This window comes from Schistocerca piceifrons, chromosome 7 (genome assembly GCF_021461385.2).
Source record: "Schistocerca piceifrons isolate TAMUIC-IGC-003096 chromosome 7, iqSchPice1.1, whole genome shotgun sequence".
NCBI classification, from domain to species: Eukaryota; Metazoa; Arthropoda; class Insecta; order Orthoptera; family Acrididae; genus Schistocerca; species Schistocerca piceifrons.
In genome coordinates this window covers 399,296,813-399,318,000 of record NC_060144.1, presented here as the reverse complement: position 1 = coordinate 399,318,000, position 21,188 = coordinate 399,296,813, and the positions used below count along the sequence as shown (strand labels likewise).

The 21,188-nt window shown below is 37.2% G+C and overlaps 1 protein-coding gene across 1 annotated transcript in view; it reads right to left on the bottom strand.

Moving 5' to 3' along the window:
* The window catches only part of LOC124805122 (electron transfer flavoprotein-ubiquinone oxidoreductase, mitochondrial), a 112,801-nt gene that overhangs the window by 82,699 nt on the left and 8,914 nt on the right, over window positions 1–21,188 (bottom strand). Inside the window, exons 3-6 of the mRNA XM_047265575.1 lie at window positions 19,862–20,014; window positions 14,955–15,113; window positions 12,113–12,309; window positions 1,499–1,711 (exon numbers count right to left, since the gene is read on the bottom strand). Of these exons, the coding sequence (XP_047121531.1) occupies window positions 1,499–1,711; window positions 12,113–12,309; window positions 14,955–15,113; window positions 19,862–20,014 (722 nt within the window). The remainder of the gene's footprint in view (window positions 1–1,498; window positions 1,712–12,112; window positions 12,310–14,954; window positions 15,114–19,861; window positions 20,015–21,188) is intronic.

The window sequence follows — 21,188 nt, the reverse complement described above, 5'->3', positions numbered from 1 at the left end:
TTTCTTGATTTTGAGTCTCATTTTTCAGGTGCGGCTTCGATTCGAGTGCGACTTAGATTCGAGTAAATACGGTAAATACTCAGTCGACTCCCTCCTTCCCCCACTTGCTCTCTCTCTCTCTCTCTCTCTCTCTCTCTCTCTCTCTCTCTCTCTCTCTCTCTCTCTCTCTCTCTCTCTCCCCCCCCCCCCCCCTCCTCTCCCTCTCCCTCCCCCCACCCCCCATCCCACCTGAAACATTAGCCCTTTTCAAAAATTTGCTGGACAAATAGGATAGATTAAAGGTAGGGATTATATTTAATAACACAATTGTGGTTGGGATGATCAAATGCAAAAAACTTAACATGAGACAGCCACCCTGACTACAGTCGTCTCCTCGATACCATGTTTCAGATCATCACGATAGTCAAACCAGAACTGTCTTTCCATCTGCTAAAACAAGTGTTTGTGAAAGTGACATAATTCCTTGTAACTACAGGTGTTTCATAAGCACTTTTTAGCGAAATGCAATGCCAGTTGTTCGTTCAACATTGTCCGCCCCTGGTAGCCGAGTGGTCAGTGCGACAGAATGTCAATCCTAAGGGCCTGGGTTCGATTCCCGGCTGGGTCGGAGATTTTCTCCGCTCAGGGACTGGGTGTTGTGTTGTCCCAATCATCATTTCATCCCCATCGACACACAAGTCGCCGAAGTGGCGTCAACTCGCAAGACTTGCACCCAGCTAACGGTCTACCCGACGGGAGGCCCTAGTCACATGACATTTACATTTTACTGAACATTGATAAAACATGTAAATTTCAAAGGGAAGAAGAAACAGTATGTAAGGGTTCTCAAATACAGTTTATAGTTGTAAATGTTTAAATGGAAGCATCATAGGTACAGGAGAGAGAGAGACGATTGTTGTCATGTATTGGTAGAATTTATACTTGGTGTAAGTAATTATGTGTGTCACATTCATAATACAAAAAAAAAAATGCGTGTTCAGTTGCTAGGCTGTCCTGCACAACTCCTTACAATATGATGACATTTAAATGGTGCTGTTCATTACAGTTTTTTAAAACTTCATAATATGCTTTTTTTCTGTCTATCCTGGGTTTTGCAGAAGGCAGAGTTTTGAAAAAGCAAAATTTAATTCACTAATACAAGGGGTGGGGGGTGGGGAGGGGGGGGGGGGGGGGGGAGAATAAGAAAGCAGTCACATGAAGCAATAAAGTTTTAGTACTGTACACATATATAATATCTCAATGAAAGCAAAAATTAAAATTTTGGAGTGCTTTAACTTGATTGATCTAAACTGTGATGTCACTATCCTAGCTTTGTTGTTTCTAGTGATGACACACAAGCAGCATCTCTCTTCAACTAGAATGCAGCATAACATTTATAGGATTAAATTTATTTCTTTTTCAGAGATATCTTGTGCTCGGATGATTTTCAAATGACTGACTATAAGGTAATGATAATTTCTGTAAGCTAAGCAGCAGTTTCTAAACAACATTTACTAACCAATGGCCATCCAATAGTATGTTCAACAGTGCCTGGTTTATGTTTCTCTGGTACAATTTCCCATACTTCCTTCAATCCAATGCCGTACGTCTGTGCTTCACAATTTTCACGTAGCTTGTATTTATTAAAAAGTTGCTTTGATAAATGCCCATGGCAACCTTCTGCAAAGAGTGTGCACTTTGCATGCAGTTCCATACCACGCTCAAAAGTTTCCTGCAAAAAATGAAAGGTTCAAAACAAGCTTATTTTTTATTTATTTGCTCTCCTGTTATCGATCATTATCATAACTTTAGTTTAGATACATATTCAGATAAAAGAGGACTAATTTTAATTCTTTTACTGCTAAAAGATAAATGCATACATTGGTATCAAAATTGAAAATCAGAAATTACCTGTTTTCTGTTACAAAATGAGTTCAGATTGACACAATGTTTTCCCATATTAAATGTACAAACAATGTTTCAGTAGTATCAAATATTAATCTCATGATTTTTGTTGATTAATATGTTAATAGTGATTTGAAGAGGGCAGCAGTTCAGACAAAGATGTTCCAGCTGCATTGTAGAATTGCACAAATGTAAAAAAGTAAGACCTGTACTTTCTCACTGGTTATCTTTACACTTTTCTTCTTTTTAAAAAAAATGTTAATTACCCCCTAACATTCAGATCATTGGAGACAATTGTTGACTAACCTGGTAAAATAATGATTGGAGACACTGTTCCATCATCTGGACTTATTCAGGGAAAACCTCTGGTGATTTAATTGTTTTTATGCAAACACAGGCACGAGGTGTGGATGCAGCATCAATGAAGTTACTATCCTGTGGTAGGGGCAGAGGTGGGAGTGGGGCAGCGATTAGTAAAGACTGAGGGCAGGAGGATTACTGGATAAAAGAATCTCTGTTTTTGTTGACATCACCTCAAACCATTCATCTGCAGCATAGCCTCCCACAGTAAAGATCTGCAGCATAGCCTCCAACAGTAAAGACATGAACCATTTCCTTTATCAATTCTCCAACATCCCCACACCCCTGCATCTGTAATATTAATGTTGATGCCACTTTCCCATGCACTAACATCCCCCATATCAACGGACTTGACTTTGTCGAACTCTAATTCTCCCAATGTCCTTCCAACTCCAGTTCATGTTCTCATTCCTTATACATCTAACACCATCCACTGTCACACTGTTTATGGGTCATATAGGTGAAATCTTCATAACCATCCAATATCCCACACTACTTGTCTAATTCAGGTTCACTGATGCTTTCTTCATGATTTGGAACCATAGCTAAGACACAGCACAAACGTTCCACTTTTCTGGATGTTGATCTCCACGTCTCTGATGGTTCCATCCACACTCTTTGTCCATATCAAACTCACAAGCTACCCACAGTACCTCCATTTTTATTGCTATTGTCCCCTCCACCCCAAAAAATTCTTCTTATATAATCTAGCCACCCTAGTCATAATGCAACTGCACTGACAAGAAATCTCTTGCCCAGTTATACTGTAGGTCTCACTAATAGCTTCACAAACAGGCAATATTCCCCATACATAGTCTGCAGACAGATGTCATGGACCACCTCACACAACCCTAATCCTGTAAACCCCCTTCCCCGAATGCCCAGTACCTTCCTGGACTGGAAAAAAAATCAACCACATCCATCAAAAGGGCTTCAGTTATTTATTGTTGTGCCCAGAAATCAGGAACATTCTATCTACAATCCTTCCGACATTTCCCAATGCAGTATTCCAACCCCCCCCCCCCCCCCCTTTCCTTCCTCCAAATCTTTCAGAACAACCACAAGTTACTCACACCCCCAATCCATTGCCATATAGGTCATGTCCTGTAGAAGACAAAGGTTCAAGATCTATCTGTACACCCACCCAGTACATCTTAAGTCCAGTCACAGGCTGAGGCATGAACAGCCACGAGAAAGCTGTTGCTAAGAGCAACGCTGAGAACCCAGTGCGGGAACATGCTGGTGAGCGTAACATGCTCAACTTCAATGGCTACTTCTCAATCTTGCCATCTGGGTCCTCCCCCTCCTCCTACCTCCCCCAACAACAGTTATTCTGAGTTAAGTAGATGGGAGCTGTCCTTGCAACACATCATTTGATGCCATAATCCTTCTCATCTCACACTTTTGGCCTCCTGCACCAACCCACTTCCACCCCTGCCACAGGACCTTATCTTCTCTCATCCTGCAACCACACCTTCCTCCTCAGTCCCCATTCCCAATCCACACCTCCACATCATCGTGGGCTGTACGAGCTCACCAGCACGTGTCCATGCCACGTCCGTATCCAGTGAACATGCTGTCTCTCCGTCCCAGCTGTCAACAACCCTTTCCCATCCCTCCCATTGCACTTCTTCCCCACCCACTTTATGCCACGAAACCTGTCATCCCAGTCACTCTGCAGAGCTGCAGTGCCAGCAGTATGGGGTTGTCAGCTGACACAATGTTAGCCATTCAGGTGTGTGTGTGTGGGGGGCGGGGGGGGGGGGGGGGGGGGCTCTACAACTCAAAGAAGATTCATCTGAAAGCTAGCAAATTTCTCAGTTCTGTTTATGTGCCTTTCGACGACTCAAAGCCTGTACTATTTGGTCCGTTGTTACCTTTACTCCTTAAATTATTTACATTCCACCAGGATTTTTCATTAATATATGTATATTAACTTAGATTTGTAAGATGCAGATGTCCTAGGTTGATTGGTAGCACCTGCTTTGGCTTTGCTAGGTAAGACAGTCGGTGCAGCTATCCATTCAGTCTTGAGTGAGTGAATGATAAGTGGCTTGAATAAGGAAGCCTGAGTCACACTAATGTAGCAAGCAAAAGCAATAGTCAGTGCCAACCCAACAAAGATGCCAGTCAAAATGACACTAGAAATGACAAAAAGAGAATCTTTGTACATAAAGTTGAATGATTACAATCTCAGTTCAATAGGTGCACTACTGCAATGGAGACCACTGTATATCAATTCATTTCAAAACACATGATAGCAGTGTTGATAAAAATAACTTCTGTCCGATTACCCTCTCTGCCATACATGTAAGCTTTGAAATGGATTAGGCTTGTCAGAATTTCAGAGGCCACAAATAAAATAATAAAATAAGCTGGATTTGGACACGGGAAGTCCTGTTGTGTGCAGATATTAAACTTGACAACACAATGATGAAATGAAATTAACAGCAATAGCAGCCCTCGGTCGCAAAAAAGGAGTCTTTTGACCCAGGTTTCAGGATTGCTATGAGTGCCTTGATCAGAAATAAAACACTCAAGTCGGTATTTTATGTATTAAACTAAAAATCAAGTGATAAAGCTTTAGTCACAAAATGTGTAAAACAGAACACACACAAGACAAGCCACTATGGGCTGCTCACATGTGTCGAACTACGGTAGCATCAGACTTCTTCGGGCTTCCATTTGGATGGCTGCATCGAAATTCCACGATGTTTTGATGAGTACCATTCGCATCATCTCCTGCTGAAGTATCGAGATAGCACAGGCGACCCCCCGAGCAGTGGCCGCACCTTGCCACCCCTTCCCACAGATTTGGGATCTGGCAACCTGTTATGCAGGGGTACAGACTGCTATTCAGCGCTCTGTGTGTTCAGACTTGCCTAGACTCACAAAGCATCAACTGCTGGGTGTGCCCTTGGCGTATAGCTGCTAGTGCAGGGTATCATGCCACACTTAGCTGATAGCCCTCATCTCTATTGATGATATTGTCATGTAGCCTTATCTCAATTGATACTTTGACGATCCTCTCCCCAAAGCCACTACAACATATTGAGGACATATTTGAGGAAATGATTTTTGGCTTTACTGATCAGTGCACTATCTATGGCACAATGAATCACAACAAACTGCTGTGGAAACTTTTAATCACTGGACAACATATTTCTGTCTTAATGGACTTCCCCGAAGCATTTTCCAAGTTCCAAACTGTGCATATGACCAATCTGTTAATGGAAAATAATGCATTTTATTTAAGAAGACAATACTGATATAGCTGCACATGGTAGGAACTTCTAAGAATAAAACAGCAGGTACAATGATGCTGTGGAGTTGTTGTCATTATACTTATGTGATCATGAAGTAAATATAATGCTGAATATACAGTACTGTGGTGTCATCATTGCTGCATACAACATACGATTGAAACATTTTAGAATACCCCTGGACAAATATCTCACTTTCAAACACACTCCTGAGAAACTATTACAAGATGAATACTGTATATAACTTCCTTGAAAGTTATAGGGCAATAGCTCAGATGGGCGAGAGTTACAACACACAGTTCTTAGGGCATCAGTTTCTCTGCAACTGGTAGCTGAGTTTGTTGTTTTCGCAGATTGTGTGTCATATAGCTCAAAGTTTGCTGATGTAGCCCTTATTCAAATGATGTATCTCATTACCTGATGTCTCAAGCCACCGTAGTCTATAACCTAGTCCTCCTCTTTGGCATCACACCATCTAACATACTAATTAAACTTTTCAAATAGACACAAAGTAACAAACAAATGACAGATCCAAGGCCCCAACTACATCATCACCAACCAGATAAACGCACACTCCATTATGTCACAGCTTTTAAGCAAGAACAGCACTCCTGGACAGAAACATAGAAGCCAAAAAAGCTTCTGGAACAAAGCACTGAGAATCACATCCCACTGCACCTGCAACTGAAGAACTACTGCTGGGTCATTACGTGCTTTTTCATATGTGGAAAACTATGAAACAACATTGAATCAGAGTCTTAAAGTGCAAAGTGAACCTATAATGGTATCAGCTGCTACCTGATGGAGAAAATACTATATGCTCCTCTGAAAAACTATACTATGGCCAACATTGCTTATGTGTACAAAAATGAGACAGCCCTGCACAAAGGAGAATTTACTGATTGCAAATGACATAGCTGTTACTTCTTGGTAGGTTAAAATGGGTTCAAATCCGAAACCTTACCTTTTGCAGGCATTTCCCTGTACTCATGCTGGTCAATTTGCATTTGCCCATTTCCCACTTTTCATTTGGCCATGAAAATTCAGACAAAAACACATTGTGTAATTTATAAGGAGTCTTGTTCCTGCTCCATTCAAATATTTGCTCAAGAAAGACTTTGAACTGATACTGTTAGAGGATTATTTTACTCTCTCACATCTGACTGAAATGTTGTGTTGTAAGTTGGAATGTTCCTAAGGACTCCATATTAAGGCCACTTCATTTATGGACATACCTTCAATTGTAGCACATTACTCTGCAACAGTCTCATTTACAGGTGGTAACAAGCAATATGTTAAAGACTTAGGTCAGGAACTGAATAATACAACAAATTGTATTCTGGAAAGAAGAAACTCTTCGTCCGTAGCTAACACACTCCTAACTGCAACAAACACACTACATCTGATTTCTTAGATAGAATACTGTTTGCACTGATTTTCATCTCATCTGCAATAGCTACAGAATTAGTGAAGTAGAAGACAATATGTACAAATGCATGCTCTCGCAATAATATCCACTAATAAAATATTCTCGGGTTTCAAGCCACACCAAGTGGTTAACTGCCACCATTAACCACTTGATGCTGTTGAAACCTGAGAATATTTTGTTAATAGAAGACAATATGTTTCTGGGGATGACGCGGAAGGGTCATATTCACTATGCCTTTCAGAAGTAGATTGCAGCCATCTTTAAAGTTAGTCAGCACCAGTGGAATATTATGTTTATGTTATGAGCACATTCCTAACTACTGCTCCATAAGGTGTGCAGCATCCTGTATAAGTTTTCTATTGATTTCTAAAAGACTTGAAGGCTGTCAGTGACGAACTGCAATGTTTGAAATCAAATTGAAGGCTTTTCTCTTCAAAATATCACACATGATATTGTCTGCAGGTATACTTTACATCTATTTAATTGTGATATGGTGATGTAATTAATTGAAATGAAATGATTGGAACAACTGACAGTAATGTTCATGTAGGAATAGACTAGGTACACTGCTTTAATGGAACACTGTGACAATCCTGTAAACAAAATTTCTTTTAGAGTATTTTTCAGCATCATGTCTCACAAATGGTATTATAACTAATTGTGATTCCTTAGCAACTCATCATACAATGAGAGAAAAAAAATTGAAAGTGAATATTTTAGTCACTCTTGATGTGATATTACAATATAATTAATTTGGAAGCACAAAAGGCGTTATGCAGTATGGATACATGCTCGTTTGTCTAATCCAGCTATTCTAATTATAGAGTTTTCCTCAATCATTTTAGGTAAATGTCAAAAGTATACTTAGCAGCAGGCCATTATGTTATTTTCAGTTCTGCCATTTCAGAGTTTCATGTTTTATTACTCTATTTTGTTTTATAGAAATATGTTCTGTTTATTTCTTGTTTTGGGTAGGAGACATTCAACATCCTTTAAGTAATTGAAGAAACACATTATAACCATCAGCTGTTTTTATTTGAACCTCAAAATCTACTGGTTTCGGTCATAGACTATCTTCGCATGATATATGAGGGTCGTCCACAAAGTTCCGTTTCTATTTCTATCCATGGCAGTGCTACAATCGCAGTTCCTAGCACGCGCAGCGGTTACTCTGACTCAAGGAGAAGACATATACGCCATTTTCAGATTGCTGCTGCTGACGTGCACTTTGTGGTGCTTCTTTATAATGTCAGCCGTTATTGGAAATGCTGCCACGTGTGAGATCAGATCTGTGATTTGTTTTCTAAATGCAAAGAAAGTTAAACCAAAGGAAATTCATTGGCAAATCTGCGAGGTTTATGGACAAAATGCTATGAGTGATTCAATGGTTAGAAGATGGGTCAGACTGTTCAACAAAAGACGTGATCAAGTGCACAATGAAGAACAAAGTGGACGCCCGTCTGTGGTTACTGATGAACTGGTTCACACAATTGAAGAGAAGATTAAGCACAACTGTAAGTTTACGCTTAAGTGCCCTTGCTATGGAAGCTCCGCAAATCACACACTCACTAATTCATGAAATTGTTACTGAAAAACTGAAATTTTAAAACTTTGCTCATGTTGGATTCCCAAAATTCTTACTTAACAACACAAAAAACAACAGAAGGGCAGTGCACTTCAGGTTTTGACATGCTACAATGAAAAAGGCAATGGTTTTCTTTCTCGGATAGTCATGGGGGATGAAACTTGGGTATTGTACGACACCCCTGAAACAAAACAGCAGTCAGTGGAATGGAGGCACACTTCATCCTAAATGAAGGTTAAAGCCTAAGCAAATCTTGACACCTCGAGAAGTCATGTGCACCATTTTTTGGGACAGAAAAGGCATTTTGCTGATTGATTTCTTACCACAATGCCAAACATTCAATGCATATGGTTACTGTGAGACCATTAAGAAACGGCACCGTGCGGTGGCATTTTCAATTAAGGCTGACATTTCAAAGAAGCATTACAAAGCACACGTCGGCAGCAGCGATCTGAAAACGGTGTACATGTTTTCTCCTTTAGTCAGAGTAACTGACGCGCATGTTCGGAACTGCGATTGTAGCACTTCCGCGGATAGACGATTGTAGCACTTCCGCAGATAGAAATAGAAACAGAACTTACTTTGTGGATGACCCTTGTACACCAAAAGTACAAAATGGAACATGTAATTAACACAAAAAATACACTAAATCTGTAATAAGTGAATAATAATAACCTGTTCATGAATAATTACAATGCAAAAACAGATCAAGTGAACACATAAATCATTTTCTTTTGTAGCTGATAGAAAATCAGTAAAATCATAACAGGTATGAGAAAAGAACACATCATGTTCCAACAAAGTCTAATAAAGATGTGCTCAACATAGCAACAGTGAACATAATGATGTGCGGAAAGATAAGAAACCAAAGAGGTATGAGCTATACAGTGTAACCTCTTTAATATTAGTCAAGGACCATATCGAAATACATTCTATCAATGCATATAAAGAAGTTCATATCTAGAACAAGTTGACAGCTGATAAGAGCTAGACAGAATGTCTTTCAGACATCTTAGCTGACACACAATGTACATGAAGTTTAAAATGAGGTTATAGTGAAGAGACCAATAATATTAACATACAATAAAAAGACATACAGAAGTGAAAACATAAATAATTAACTAGTAGTATACTCACTTTGAACAGTAAAAAATATAATATTATAATATTGTATTAATGACAAATAAAAAGTCTTGTAAGTGAGTATAAACTCGAACTACAAGCTTGAACTATAAGGGCATGTAAGGTGCCTCTTATTTTCAGATAAAAGCACAGTTTACTTTATTTCTAGTTTGCTATTTCACATACATGAAGTGAATGTATCAGCACTGCTGTACGTACAGAGTAAGTAGCAAGCTGTATGTTCCCACACTGGCTAGCAGAGGCGGTTGGCCATTTCGCGCTTTCAGAGCCAGTGGTATTTGGAACTGATGCAGAAATCACTTGTGACATCAGCAGAGTAGGTAAAGCACATTTATTTTGGTGTGAATCACGTAATTGTTATTAATAAATATTTGCTAATGAAAGTAGTCTTTTGATACTCAGACATAGAGGGAGTCCCCGAGTCATCAATACCATACTATCTTTCAGTAATTTTACACTGCCAAGTAACGTTGATATTAATAAATATATGAATAACTTTGGCATAACTGAAGACGTATACCATTTGTACGCTCAAGTTACAGACTGTGATCCATAGTTGGCAGTTATCGAGAGGATGCCTTTCAACTGAGTTACTCGGTAGGCCATGCTCTCGTACTGTTTTATAGTTAACTTATAATCAGTATGAACAAGCTCAGTTTACGGTGCTTCTTAAATAAACACACCATAAAGGCATCCCGTGTAAAAATTATTTGCGTAAAACATTTCCCACTTCATTATGTAAAACGTAGACAGTTGTACTGCACTTCCAGAATCCGATGACACTGCTGTGGCTCTGCAAGGGGACATAAAACTACAAGAGCATCTCCAGAGAACAAGTAGGAAGAATTCTTACACAGCAGCTCACTGGCTTAATTATTGCCAAACTAGGGTGGGAAAGCATGACCACTTATGCTGTACACCCTTTATGCCACTGTCTCCAGACTCACCAGCAAAAATGAGACATTTCTGGAGATTTAGTGTGAGTGGGGGGGTTCTTGCACATGTTACTAAGTTAATAACAAGTAAGAAGTGAAACTATACACTCATTCTTGTGTATTCAACTTCCTTCAATTGATGACATAAGTAATAAGTACATAGAATCACACCATAAGTGGTCATCTTTGCAGGTGAACAACCATACAGCATGAAATTTCAGATGGTTAACTACATGAGAATGTGTGTATGTTTTTCCTTCTTTCTCGATGTGTTAACCTACGTATGTGGTTATAGTTCAAGCTTGTACTTCGTTATAGATCTTACCTACAAGACACTTTTATTTGTCATTTATAAGATTATAATCTTGTTTACACAATTGTTGACTGCCATATTGTGAATACGCTACTAGTTCATTATATTTTCACAGCTGCAATTTTTTTTTTTTTTTTTTTTTTTAATTGTATATGACTGTTACTGGTCTCTACACCTCTACACTTTTACTTCACTTTCACTGTTGTTTACATTGTATGTTAACTAAGATGTCTTCCAAAGATATTCTGTAAAGCGTTTATCAGCTGTCAACTAGTTCTAGATATGAACGTTAATATTTTTCGTAGAATGTGTTTTGATATGGTTTTTGACTTCTGCTACAGAGACTATACTGTCTAGTTCTTACCTCTTTCGTTTCTTGCCTTTTTGTACATCATTGTGTTAACTGTTGCTATGTTGAGTATGTCTCTATTAGACTTTTGTTGAACATACTGTGTTCTTTCCTTACTCCAATTATGAAGTTTTGGATGGTCTACCAGCCAGAAAAGAAAATGGTTTATGTATTCATCTCATCCATTTTTCCCTTGTAATTATCCTTGAAGACATTATGCTTATGTATCTATTTGAATGTTTTATTTCATATTTTTCGTGTACATTACTTACTCCGTTTTGTACCCTTGGCAGCTGCCCTGTGAAGATGGTCCTCCAATGAAACCAGTGGATACTGAGGTTCAGATAAAAACAGCTTGTGGTTAAAATGTATTTCTTCAAGTTCTGCATATGTTACAGTATGTTGATGTGTTCCTGACACAGATGCCATGTGATTAAAATTAAATAATTAACAGAGGAAAGGATTTACTTTAATTAAAAAAAAAAAGAGGACCTTCAAGGCCCAAGGGCTGTCAACCGGCCACCAAAACCACAAATATGGACGGCAAATAAAGAAACATAAAAACAAAGTGTGAGATTTTGAAGGTATATATGTGTCACTGAATGATGAATAAAAAGCAGGAAAAAGAAAAAGTCTACAAAAATGTTGAAGGTGGCAGTAACATCTTACTATCATGGGAAACTGGGCCGTGTAAAGAATTAATGGGCTGCTAGTACTTTTTTTTATTAATTTGTATTTTGTGTAAGCTAATATTCAGTGAAGGTAAACTTTTTCATCAACTACAATCCAACATGGGTTCCGAACCATGGTGCGGCACAATTTGTGTGTGTATGTTTTAAACATATTCTTACCTTAGGTGAACCATCTTTTGCTATTCCTACATCATTTGTAGCAACACCCTTAAGGCTACCATCTTCATGGAACAGCAGTTCTGAAGCTGCATACCCAGGATACATTTCAACACCAAGTTGCTCAGCCTGCTCCCCAAGCCAACGAACAACATGACCCAGCCTGACAACATAGTTGCCATGATTGTACATTGGCATCCCTGTAACACACACACGCTGCCTTGCTTAACACAATAAATTATAAAAAGCTTTTTGTGAAATCAAGAAACTCTATACTTAAAAATATAATATATATTAGAAATAGAATCTGAACAGAAATAAAGGCAGTATATTTTGACAAGTGGATGGCAAAACTAGAAAGTTTACAGAAATATCTTTAAAAATATCTTCACACAGTTTAAACCATTAAAAAAAATTAATGAAAAACAATTCAGAACCGATTACCAAAACTTGATACACATATAAACAGGATCATACTATTCTCTGTTGTGAATTACTTCATGGGCACACATATTTTTAATTGTGTTTTTAACCTGCAAGAACTTGTGTCTTTAAAAGTTATGCAATCAGTCACATTCCGAGCATTTTGCTCACACTCAGAAAGCGGTCTGAAATGTACCTAATACATGTAAATTTATAGTATGTTTTATTGTTATTTTTGTAATAAAACTCAGATTTTATTATTTTAATTATTTATTTGCAGTGCAAAACAATCGGTTATATCTATGCAATTTGCAATCAATAACATTAGTACAGTTAAAATTCCTGTCTTCTAAAGCACTAATGGAAAAAAAGCGAAACAAGTATTTCTTATTTAACTTTTATGACTTAATCTTTCTCATATATCTGAACTTTGCGCATATCATGTAATGTTACAGCATGTTCATACCACAGAAATTTAGGCCAACGAATACATGAATTTTTTGTGTTTCAATTTCATGTCTTGAACAGACATGACATATACCACTGGGTTTTTCAGCATCTGAAAGTTCAGTGTCATTGGTAACTTGCTGTAGAGGATGAGACAGATTTTGGATTGTACTTATATGCATGTTTTCTTCCGGCTATGCCAAAATTATTTTTTCTTGTCTATCCATCTATAAAAATATGAAATAAGGTTGGTTTACTCATGTCATATATACTTAGCCACTGAAAATAATAAAAAAAGGACAATAAATCAAGAGCAATACACAGAAAATTACATTTTAAAATACATTAATAGCAAAACATAATATACTTAATGCCGACACTGGCTCAATGAGCTGAATGCTGCATGATGGCAACCGGCCCAACCAGCTGACCTTGACCTCTCCAAGCAACACCTGTGTGCTGACTGAGCGGGGTAGTGCAGTGATTAGCACATTGGACTAACGTTCAGCAGGACTATGGTTAAAAACCACATCTGGCCATCCTGATTTATGTTTTCTGTGATTTCCCTAAATTGCTTCAGGCAAATGTTGGGATGGTTCCTTCAAAAGGGCGCAGCCACTTTCCTTCTCCATCCTTCCCTAATCCAAGCTTGTGCTCCATCTCTGATGACCTTTTCGTCACGAGGACATTAAACACTAACCTCCTCCTCCTCCTCCTCCTCCTCCTCACCCACGTGCTGATAAATGACAACAGTTTGTGCAGGTCATGAACTTGTAAAACCGAGCTATTGAATGAACAAGAACCATGTAGGCATTGTTGATAAAACATTGTGTTTTAAAATTTCTGTGAGCAAAATGCTCATAGCTTGTGGTTTAAAAGTTGTTATCACGTGTCATGAGAGTTCCAATCTCTACAGTTTACATAAATCCATAACTGAAAAAAAGTTAAGATATTTTGCCAATAAACAAGTACACTGAAATTCGGCCAAGCAGTGCTGACTTTCATTAATAAAATGTATTACTGATTAAAAGGAAATGTATCACTAGAAAAAAAATCTGCTAAAAGATGATGTAAATGCTGGCCTTTCCAAAAAGTACATTTCACTAAGCATTTTAATGATAATGCATACTAGAGGGTTTTTTGTTTATTGCTGGTTAAAGTCAACTTCCTTCAGCATGTAGTACAAGTATGTAGTGTCGACAGATTCCAGTTACTAAAGCAGTTGGGCTGCAAGAGGTGAAGTGAGTAGCCGGTTTTTATGTGCAAAGCTGTAGCAAGCAGAATGAGTTCAAATCCTCAACTCATAAATTAAGGAGTTCATTTATTTTATAAGTGGCTCACAGCATTGTGCATAAGCAAACTCTGCCCAATACAATAACTGAATGGTTTCACAGTAGGTCAGAAACTACCACAGCATGGTTTATATACTTTTTTTTTTTGATCATTTGTACCTACAGATGAATCACAGATGGCACATAATGCATACAGAAAACTAACTCTCTCTCTCTCTCTCTCTCTCTCTCTCTCTCTCTCTCTCTCTCTCTCTTTGCCCCTCCATCTCCCACACTGTCCACTTCTGTGTCATGGCAGTACTACTCATTGACATTGATGAGACATTACTGAAGCATGCAGTTGATTAGGGGAGAGGGAAGAAACATGTAAACATTTCTTGTATATAATTATATCTTTGTAGAATTTATATCATACATAGAAAATAAACTAAATTAGGTAAGTGTTAGGGAGAACTTTTACAGTGGTTGGTAACCACATATTTTCTCCAAAATGGCCTTGTTTTTAATACAGTTAATATACATGTCTAATTAATTGACACTGCCAAAATTATATATGGATGGCATGAGTGAACTGAAAATAGCAAAATAATATTACAATTATTTTAACTTTGCTCACATTTGAGCTGTTTTGCATTATGAATACTACATTAATTGCAATGCATAAAGAATCAAAGGTAGCTTACAGCTGAAGATGGGGACTGGTATCCTCCCTTTCTCTGTAAGGTATGCAAATTTGTCTTCCTTAACAGGTGTATTAAGAGGTGCTCCCTTTTCCTTCCAGTCTGGTATAAGTTCATCAAGGGCTACAGGTTCAATGCATGCTCCAGATAGAATATGCCCTCCTGTAGATAAAACAAATCAACAGTTTTATGTAGCAGAAAGAAATTAAAAACATTTTCTGTCTGATAAGTAAGGAGTATTTCAGAATCAAGGCAACTTTATTTATAATCCAGCTACCTATCTTATACTGATAACCAAATTCTACAGCTTGTATGTAACTTGTTATTGTTTTCTAGTTTGATATTAAGTGCTACTTATAACCTCCCCCTCCCGTCCTGTGGCAAGATAAATTTTTATATTATGTTCAGCTTCATAAGGGGTGCAAGGAGGTCATTACTTACAAGTTGTAGTCAGTGGATACTGTCATAGGTAATGAGTCAGCAACAGTTAGTTAAAAACAGTTTTTAATTTTCATTTCTGTACTGGACGAAACACTTACCACATTAACGTCAGTAAAGGATTTTAATACTGAGGCAGACAGCTTCAGAGCAGTAATCAATTCAACCTTCACTCAACTTAATGTTTTAGTTACCAGTACGTGAATAGCATTTTAGGTGGCTAAGGAAGCTCATATCCAGCATTTGCTAATGAAGTTTTGGGTTTCCTGTAATTTATTTTCTTTACTCTCTTATCCAATGCATATACTGATTTAGCACTTGAAGAAGATTATTAGTGTTTCATTTTTTCTATTTGTTAACACACAATTTTTATGTAATTCTTATTGTGTACTGTTTTTTTAGTATTATATTTACAATTATGGTGTGAATTCATGGTCACCTGATAATGTTATGATTATTAAGTAATTGTGACTATACTTGTTTAATTAAGAACTTGTTGTGAGATTTCACATAGGATTTGCGGACTTGATGTTCCAATAACATTATATTTGTTAATTATTTTGTATCACTCTCCTGCATAATTTATTATTTGTCACATACTACGCAACCATTCAGAAAACTTATAGCACATTAACATGTCAGTGATGAAATGAAATGTCGTGTGATGAGGGCCTCCTGTTGGGTAGACCGTTCGCCTGGTGCAAGTCTTTCGATTTGATGCCACTTCGGCGACTTCCGTGTCGATGGGGATGAAATGATGATGATTAGGACAACACAACACCCAGTCCCTAAGCGGAGAAAATCTCCGACCCAGCCGGGAATCGAACCCGGGCCCTTTGGATTGACAGTCTGCCGCGCTGACCTCTCAGCTACCGGGAGCGGACATGTCAGTGATGTACTAAGTATTTGTCATTTACTGTATCTTGGTCCCGCAAATGTTTCTCTTGTCATGTGTTCTACTGTGCCAGCTGACTTACAAAATTGTTTTCTTATTGGAACAGCTTGCCCTAGCCTTTCAGTTTTCACTTACTTCGTATCAGTAACAGTAATACAGTATACTTTGTATTAATTCGGGTTCATGGGATGTTTGAACTTGTGTATGCTAGTAAGGTTTATCTGCCTTTTTTTTATAATTGACTCTTGTTAAAAAGTTCTTTGAAAGTGGTTGATATAGGACAGTTACTTTATATAAATGGTAAATTCCACAGTAGACACATCACTGATGATTGTTCACTTTTTTCTGCTAGTTAATGTGAATGTGACAGGCAAGTGTTTGTTACAAAATATAAGCAATTTACAAACACGCCTCACAAGCATTGCTCATCAAAAACTCATGATATATTTGTTTGTTGCCATTAATCTGAAAACAATGAATTTAGAGTACTGTGCAGTTCATATAATTCTGACTCTAAAAGTTTGCACTTTGTGTAAATGGAATGTCACAGAGGAACGAATCAATATGTTTTGTACACCTAGGAATATTAATACTGGCGTAAAAATGAAGAAGGAATGTCCCACATTTCAGAGAAATTGATCAAAAATTGAATGCAGTTACTTGACTGGAATTCTGAGAACAGTCCACCAATGTTCTCTTATTAGTTTTCCTTGTGATCTTATATCCTGTTGCAAATCCAGTTACAAGTAACGTTAACTGTTCAACAATTGTGATATTGTCATACATTCTGTTTGGTTTCAACTCTGTGCCCAAGCAACTGAAAGCATGTATAAGTACCTAGAGTTAATTTTTTTTCCCCACAAGTGTGTGATACTCCAAGCCAAAAACCAGCTTTCAATCCAAACTGAATGAATATTCATATTTTCACTAAATAATGATAATATAGAAAAAATACCACAAAATACTAGTCATTCAGTCAAAATTAAGTTCAAATATTCTCCAAAATTAATTAATTATACTGCATGAAAATATAACCAATAATTAACACACTCTACAACTACCATGAACCTTCCCATGTTCTTTTATTTTTTCTTTTTTCAACTGCCAGTTTCTTTGGGAAAGTGATAATTCACTTAAACATTTGTTAAGTTTGGTGACATCATCAACTGGAAGATAGGTGATCTGTTACAAATTTTTTTATATTCATGATGGGACTGAAAATCCTTTAAGTCAAGGTCACACATGAAAGCTTCTTTATTTGGATGTACTACTATTTATGGCTAAAAATCTAGCTATCTTCAGTTGCAAAATGTAAAACACGTTTTTTCTCATGTTAGCAACATACAACAGCTTACAGAACTGCATATACTATTGTAGCAGGGTTTGATAGTATACATGATACTGTAAAGTAAGATGACTGGTAAATCCTACAGTTTACTGGTAAAACCTAACATCTGCCATTGAAGTGTGGTAATAGTCTGAAATTTCTTATTATATGCATAGATTTTGAACTTTCACCAAGAGACGTTGGCAAATCTTACGATTTACCCATGCAAACTGGTAAAACCATATTCATTAAAAATGAATTATTGAATTTGTTTTTTATTGATCCTAAAATTACATTATTTAAATATTCTTGCATTATAGTGTGATTATAAAAAAACAGTATTCCATATTAAAATAAGTGGAAAAATTATACAAAAGTGTATAAAAATGTTAATCTTTGTTACATACAGAGTTGACTGTTGTGGTATTTAAAATTATATAACAAGGAATACAATTTGCACAAGCATTTTTTAGCTTAACATTTTTTAATACTGTTGCACTTTCTGAACCCTTCACCTACAATGAAAGATAGTTTGGCAATCACATCTTGTACACTAATTTCTTCTCTTCCTATTTCTTCAACACTGATGAAAGGTCCCTACTGTACAGTAACTTCAGTTTGTCCACTTTGGTACCAAGCTGATAAAATTCATCACTGTGAATGTTTATCTCCACTGCTATTATTGATGCATCAATGTTTGTGCGGCCTTTATCTAGTGGCCTACTTTAATTCTCACTTTCTGTCAAAATGAAGGTTTTGGAATTTTGTTGCATGAGGCTGGTTGAATTTTCTTTGAATGTAATTGAAGACCTTCTTTATTAACACGGTTGGATGTTGTCTGCATCCTGTCACAACTATCAGTTGTGCCAGTGCCTTGGTGTTAACAGTCATCAAAGCCCATGTCTCTGGTACTTCTTATCTGCTACAACCCTATTTCTACCTGTGTTCCTTCTGTTCCAGTACTGATTCACTGGAATCAATTCCTCTACCACCATCTTTCCTATCTTGTGAGTCAGTCGTCGTAGTGTGTTAACAGCGTTTTTCAGTGTTTACATTTTTTATTAAATGACTTGGAAAAACTGAGTTGGCAGTGCCCATTTTCGTTGGAGTGGCAAATATGGCTTCATATAGTGAAATTCTATCCCTTCATGATAAGCCCTAGTTTTCATCGCTCACACAGACCTTAATCCGTCACACCATTTTGAAGTTTTATTTGTTTCCATCCACTTTGATAATATATTTTCAACATCTTTATTTGCTCTTTTGACTGATCTTCCAAGACTGGCTTTGCCTTAGCTTCCCATGGACTGGACTATCTTTAAATCGTTCCACAACGTAAATTAAATTTGGAGGACTTGGTTACAAAATTCTCTGACATCATCAGAATGAAGCATATTTGGGGCACCAAAGGTAGTGAAAATATCCAAAAGATCCTCACAGATCGTCTTGTAGTTAAACCAACATGAATTTAATGATAATAATTAGCATGATAGGAATCTCCTGACATTATATAAACCAAGCGATGTAATTTTATGTACTACTTTGTAGTAGTGATACTTTACAAAGGCCAACAATCCATTGTAAAATATCAGTATGATAAACATATTACATAAAATTATATTGCTTGGGTTAACTATAAGATGAGCTGTATTGATGCCAGTTGTTTAATTTTATTTACTATTAAAAACAGTCTTGATCACGATTTATATTTATTACGGTGACCGTTTTCGACCACTGCTGTGATCATCTTCAGACTATTGAGTAAGAGCCTCTTTCAGCTGGAGAATCACAGAAGTGATACCTGCATAATAAACTGTTTCAGGTCTAGGAAACAGATCATTGTCATGTTCCAATCAACAGTTAAGTTATACAACCTATTTACCATAATCCACTATCCTTTAATATGCCACACTCATTGACTTTACATTCATTAAATTTAATTTTAAAAATCTAAAAAAGTGGTCAATTTCCTATACGTGTGTTATCATTCTACCAGTTAATCTATGACCTTCTATAGCTGACCTGCTGAAATGTTGCTTGTATTATTCTTTGAAAATACCTAGGTCACACTCCCTTGCTGTGTCAATGGCACTGTTATTGTGTTTAAAACTTAAGTCTAATTTCTACAGATCACTATAATATAACATAATGTACAGTTTATAATAATGTCAAATGAAGCATGTCAGTAATCTGGCCAGAGGTATTTAGTCACAAAATAAGATAAAAACAAAGAAAAGCATATTCTCTCACCTATCTCTGCAGCTTTCTCTACAAGAGTTACTCGTAGCTCCTTTCCACTTTTTTCTGCGAGCTGTTTTAGGCGGATTGCCGCAGACATTCCGGCTGGACCACCTCCAACAATGAGGATGTCTGTCTCATCAACATAGCGTTCCATATTGACATCTGTGTAACATGAATTAAAAGAAAAGCTGAAGTAATTCTTTAATGAGGAGAAATACTCGAAGTGTTTAACAAAACTATAAATTTATGTCCATTCTGTGGGAGAGTAGAACAGTATATGTTCCTTAATTTGAAACCGTGTGAACATCTGTGACTAGTCAAAACTAATGAATTCAGTCATAGTCGCCCAGCATATAAGTTTCAGGTCTTAACAGATATTCCCTGCAGTGCTTTCACTGCTTAAGATAAAGAAATTTCACCTGTGTAAGAACCATGATGTTGTGGAGAAGCAGAATCTTCAGAGTGTTGTGTCCCTCATAGTTGTTGGACAAACAGCGTCGTACAGTTTGGAACAGCTACACAGGAACTAGAAGCGGGACAAAGCTTTATGACTGTCTTCAGGTTGTAGTTGTGTGGCTCAAATGGATGAACTGCTCACAAAAGGCATGTGTCTTGAGTTCTGTATGTTAGTTATAACTGAGGGATGCATTGCATTTGTTGGGTCAATGACCTCAGTGTCAGGAAGATGGAGACTCGTCTTCTCTCCAGCTGTTGTGACTTAGGTTTTCAGTAGTTTTCCTAAATCACTTTCAGCAAATGCCTAGATTGTTCCTACGAAAAGACCAAAGCCAACCACGTGTCCCGTCCTCTTCTCATTAAATATATGTGTTTTTTTCACATGTATGTAATTATGGCTTATGTTTTCATTATATTAAGCCATCAGATCTGAAAGTATTGTAAAATGATCCTTTAATGAATAAATGATTAATTATATCCAACAGCCCCTGTCTTCATAGGAACATGAATTATTACATTCTTCTTGAAATCTGCCATACATTTTTTCCAGTGTGTTTGTGTGTGTGTGTGTGCGTGTGTGTGTGTGTGTGTCGTTGAAGTTTATGGGTGCTCAATGGCGAAGTTATCAGCACCCTTACACTCATTAAAATCTCATGCACTCAAACTGACTATAGTCACACTATCTCATATGGCTAAAGCAATGGAGAAGGAGTAAAAGTAACTATATATGGGATTAAAACACAAGTAAAACTACAAAGGCGCTAAAAGAAAGGCACAGGGAAATGTAACTAGCTGACCACTTACAAAAAATACGCGTGAGCCAGTCAGCCAGTTAACACATTAAAACCATGTCCCTAAAATCTTGGGAAAGATGGTGGAG